At 37.5% G+C, this 4,761-nt stretch overlaps 1 protein-coding gene across 1 annotated transcript in view; it reads right to left on the reverse strand.

The window, feature by feature from the left end:
• The window catches only part of EBF2 (EBF transcription factor 2), a 78,441-nt gene extending 75,356 nt beyond the window's left edge, over positions 1 to 3,085 (reverse strand). The window contains exon 1 of the mRNA XM_069963528.1: positions 2,874 to 3,085. Within this exon, the coding sequence (XP_069819629.1) occupies positions 2,874 to 3,007 (134 nt within the window). The 5' untranslated portion in view covers positions 3,008 to 3,085. The remainder of the gene's footprint in view (positions 1 to 2,873) is intronic.
• Between the last annotated feature and the right edge of the window lie 1,676 nt (positions 3,086 to 4,761).

Consider the following 4,761-nt stretch of genomic DNA (forward strand, 5'->3'; position numbering starts at 1 on the left):
ACTATATTATTAGTGTATACTTCTATATATATAGGTGAGTATATACTTTATTCCTTATAGTAAATTCATGAAGTTGTGAAATAAGTCAGCTGACCATCACTCCTGTATACATGGAGACCCCTGTATAGTGTACATGGTGACAGAGGGATCCCTGGATAATCTCTATAATTCCATACATTATATATACTCTGCACTTTGTAATGATGTATGTTGCAGTGACCCGACAGTGGCCGGTGTATCATTATATCAAAAAATTAATTATTACTTCTCTAAGATAGATATATAGATATATATATATATATATATATATATATATATATATATATATATATATAACATTAACTATATGTGTGTGTGACAGTTAATATATATATATATATATATATATATATATATATATTTACTTACATGCATAATACAATAACTTTTTATCCGGATCTGTATATATATATTTGATACGAATTATTCTCGGATTTCTACAAACCGACGGCGCTAAATATGAAGGGAAATTGATCATCCATCTATATTGCTCTATGTATATAGGGGGGTCAATGGTGATTCATTTATTTTTCCTGCAGTCCAATGAAAAACCACAGATAACATGTATTATAGGATCATTATGAATTGCTACATCTAACTGTATGTGGGGATTAGAGATAGGAGATAGATAGATAGATAGATAGATAGATAGATAGATAGATAGATAGATAGATAGGAGATAGATAGATAGATAGATAGATAGATAGGAGATAGATAGATAGATAGATAGATAGGAGATAGGAGATAGATAGATAGATAGATAGATAGATAGATAGGAGATAGATAGGAGATAGATAGATAGATAGATAGGAGATAGATAGATAGATAGATAGATAGATAGGAGATAGATAGATAGATAGATAGATAGATAGATAGATAGATAGATAGATAGGAGATAGATAGATAGATAGATAGATAGGAGATAGATAGATAGGAGATAGATAGATAGATAATAGATAGATAGATAATAGATAGGAGATAGATAGATAGATAGATAGATAGATAGATAGAAAGATAGATAGATAGATAGATAGATAGATAGGAGAGAGATAGATAAATAGATAGATAGATAGATAGGAAATAGATAGATAGGAGATGGATAGATGATTGATAGATAGATAGATAGAAAGATAGATAGATAGATAGATAGATGAGAGAGAGAGAGAGAGAGAGAGAAAGAGATAGGAGATAGATAGATAGATAGATAGATAGATAGATGATAGATAGAGAGAGAGAGAGAGAGAGAGAGAGAGAGAGAGAGATAGGAGATAGATAGATAGATAGATAGATGATAGATAGAGATAGGAGATAGATAGGAGATAGATAGATAGATAGATGATAGATAGAGAGAGAGAGAGAGAGAGAGATAGATAGATAGATAGATAGATAGATAGATAGATAGATAGATTATTAGAAGTTTCCAGCTCTACTTAGTTCCTGAGGACAGTGTCCAGCACAGCTACAGGCAGGTGGGGGCCAGGTAAATGATGCCGGGTGCGGGTGATAAGTTTCAGATGCATCAGTATATATATATATATATATATATATATATATATATATATATGTATATCCCGCACATCTCACCCTCCTTCTCTATGTACAAAACTGAGCAACTTTCCATCCTTTGATGCTGATGCTACTACAACCCCCATCATGTATTGCCAATCACTGCTGAGACTTGTAGTCCTTCCTCCTCTGGTGATGGTGGTCCTTCCAGCTGATGTTGTCACACAAGTCCCACAATGTATTATACCTGAGTGTGGGTATTAGTTCCATCTTCAGCATTATATAACACTACTGTAGTCATGTCTCTTCTTACAGACAGTGCCTTACTGGGACCTGCGGTGCTAGAAAAGACTCCTGCTGGGACTTGCAGTGCTACAACAGTCTCTTGCTGTGACTTGTAGTGCTAGAGGAGTCCCTTGCTGTGACTTGTAGTGCTAGAGGAGTCCCTTGCTGTGACTTGTAGTGCTAGAGGAGTCCCTTGCTGAGGCTCACAGGGTTATAACAGAATCTGGCAGGCACTAGTATTTTTACAGCAATATCACACCAGCAAGTGGACTGTTAGAACAGTGTCTTGCTGGGACTTGTGGTGTTCTTGCAGTGACTTATTTAGGTTTGTACTGTTATAACAGACTCTTGCCTGGGACTTGTGGGTGCGTTGCTGGTACTTGTACTGTTACAGCAGTGCGTTTTGGGTACTTGTATTGTTATAACAGAGTATTGCTGGGACTTGTAGTGTTACAGCAGTGTGTTCTGGGACTTGTATTGTTATAACAGAGTGTGTTGCTGGTACTTATAGTGTTACAGCAGTGTGTTTTGGGGACTTGTATTGTTATAAAAAAATATTGCTGGTACTTGTAGTGCTATGGCAGTGGGCTGCTGGGACTGGTAGTGTTATAACTGTGTCTTGACAGAGACTTGTAGTGTTACAGCAGTGTGTTCTGGTACTTGCAGTGTTATATCAGTGTGTTCTGGGACTTGTAGTGTTATATCAGTGTGTTCTGGGACTTGTAGTGTTATATCAGTGTGTTCTGGGACTTGTAGTGTGCTGCGACCTTTCGTTGCATCCATACACTACACTGGGGAGGTGTTCCTGTAATTGTCGCACGGTTACTGTTGTAGGACATTTGTAGTTCTACACTACTACCCCCAGCATTGTCTGATTATAAAGCTATGAGCTGACAGTGATGTGTGCTGATGTGCTACCACAAGCTCCATCATTTTGTACCACTGCCTGTCTGGGACTACAGATAATGGGGATCAGCATGCAGTAAGCAGGAAAGTTAGTGTGCTAGCCCCCCTGTATCTCTGGGGTGCATTGTGCCACTTACCTCTGAGCTGCTACCTTGGCATCCACTACTCCAACATTCCTCACCCAGGACCTGACAGGATCCATGCCAGCTGTAAGGGCTTTGTCTCTTAGGGCAGATCCTCCTCTTCCTAAAGTGTCCTGGACCCCAAACATTTAGAGCTGGCAGCACACAAGTTTTGGGGAGGTCCCACTGTCCTCCACATACAGCCTCTTGCCAACCCCCTTGTCACCTGCTCCAGCAGCAGCAGCAGAAGGGTGACCCTGGATCCTGTAACCCACTACAGTAAGCACTGAGACAGCATCAGCTCAGAGCATGAATGAGCCCCCCAGAGGGGAGGGGCCTGGCCTGCATCCTTCTTCTCATTGGCCAGCTCCTTGTACAGGACCCTTCCCACAGGCTGGAGCAATTAACTCCTTCAGTGCTGCAGCAGCATCAGTTCTGTGCCCTGCAATAGTTTGGTGCACTGATATATAGACCAATGCATGTATAGGAGGGTCATAACATCATATCATTGTCATCATTTTACTTTTATTTTATTATATTTTATATTATATGTTTATTATAATTTATTATTTTTTATATTATTATTATTATTTATATTATGCTTTATATTATATGTTTATTATACTTTATTATTTTTTATATTATTATTATTTATATTATGCTTTATATTATATGTTTATTATACTTTATTATTTTTTATTTTATTATTTATATTATGCTTTATATTATATGTTTATTATACTTTATTATTTATATTATTTTATATCAATATACTTTTTTTATTATTCTTAGTATTATTATTGATTCTATTATTATTATTATTATTATTATTGTTGTTGTTGTTGTTGCTATTATTATTATTATTATTATTATTATTATGATGATGATGATGATGATGATGATGATGATGATGATGATGATGATGAAGACCCTAGTATTAGCTAAACCAATAGCAAAATTAGAGAATGCCTTGCCTTAAGAACTTGCCATCTAAAGAGGATAAGGGTGGGGACAGGATAGGTAGAGTGGATCACCCCCAGTGAGGATTACTAGGGGACCAGCTGTCATATGTGCAAGGACAGTGTTACTGTACTCAGCTTTATTGGGTGATTTCTAATAGGGCAGCCATGTGGGTGTATTGGACATGGGAACATATCATGTCAAGTGGAATGATCACTGGTAAAGATGGCAACATGGCAGTGCCAGTGTAAAGTGCCACAGTGCATTTAACAGTATAGAAAGAGGAAATCAAAAGGGGTTGTAGGAAAATGGAAACATAAAACTTCCACTCTCCCTAAGCTGAAACAGCCCCACTCATTGGCTATCTGTGGTATTACAGTCTGGCATAATTCTAAAGATTTGTACCAAGTTGCAATTCCAGGCACAACCCAAGGAGAAGGGTGGCGCTGTTTCTGGCAGGTGTCAGTTTGGGTTATCAGACCTGCGATCAGACTGGGGCTTGCCTCTGTAATGTATTATAGATTTCAGATATATAAGTAAATTAGGCAATTGACATGAAGTTTAGGTTTATTATTCTTTCCCTAGAAGTCAATGTATATTATAAAGGACAGGATGTGTAGCAGAGTCATAGCTTGGTGATGTGAAGCTACCTGGGCTTATCACCTACCAGGCAATGACTTGGCAGAACATTAGGGGGAGATTTATCAAACATGGTGTAAAGTGAAACTGGCTCAGTTGCCCCTAGCAACCAATCAGATTCCACCTTTCATTTTCCAAAGAGTCTGTGAGGAATGAAAGGTGGAATCTGATTGGTTGCTAGGGGCAACTGAGCCAGTTTCACTTTACACCATGTTTGATAAATCTCCCCTTATACACATATATAGTATAAGATTTTCATCATGTATCTGTTAAACAGATGCCAATATAGCTTATAGGCGTCCAC

This window comes from Dendropsophus ebraccatus, chromosome 1 (genome assembly GCF_027789765.1).
Source record: "Dendropsophus ebraccatus isolate aDenEbr1 chromosome 1, aDenEbr1.pat, whole genome shotgun sequence".
Classification (NCBI taxonomy): Eukaryota; Metazoa; Chordata; class Amphibia; order Anura; family Hylidae; genus Dendropsophus; species Dendropsophus ebraccatus.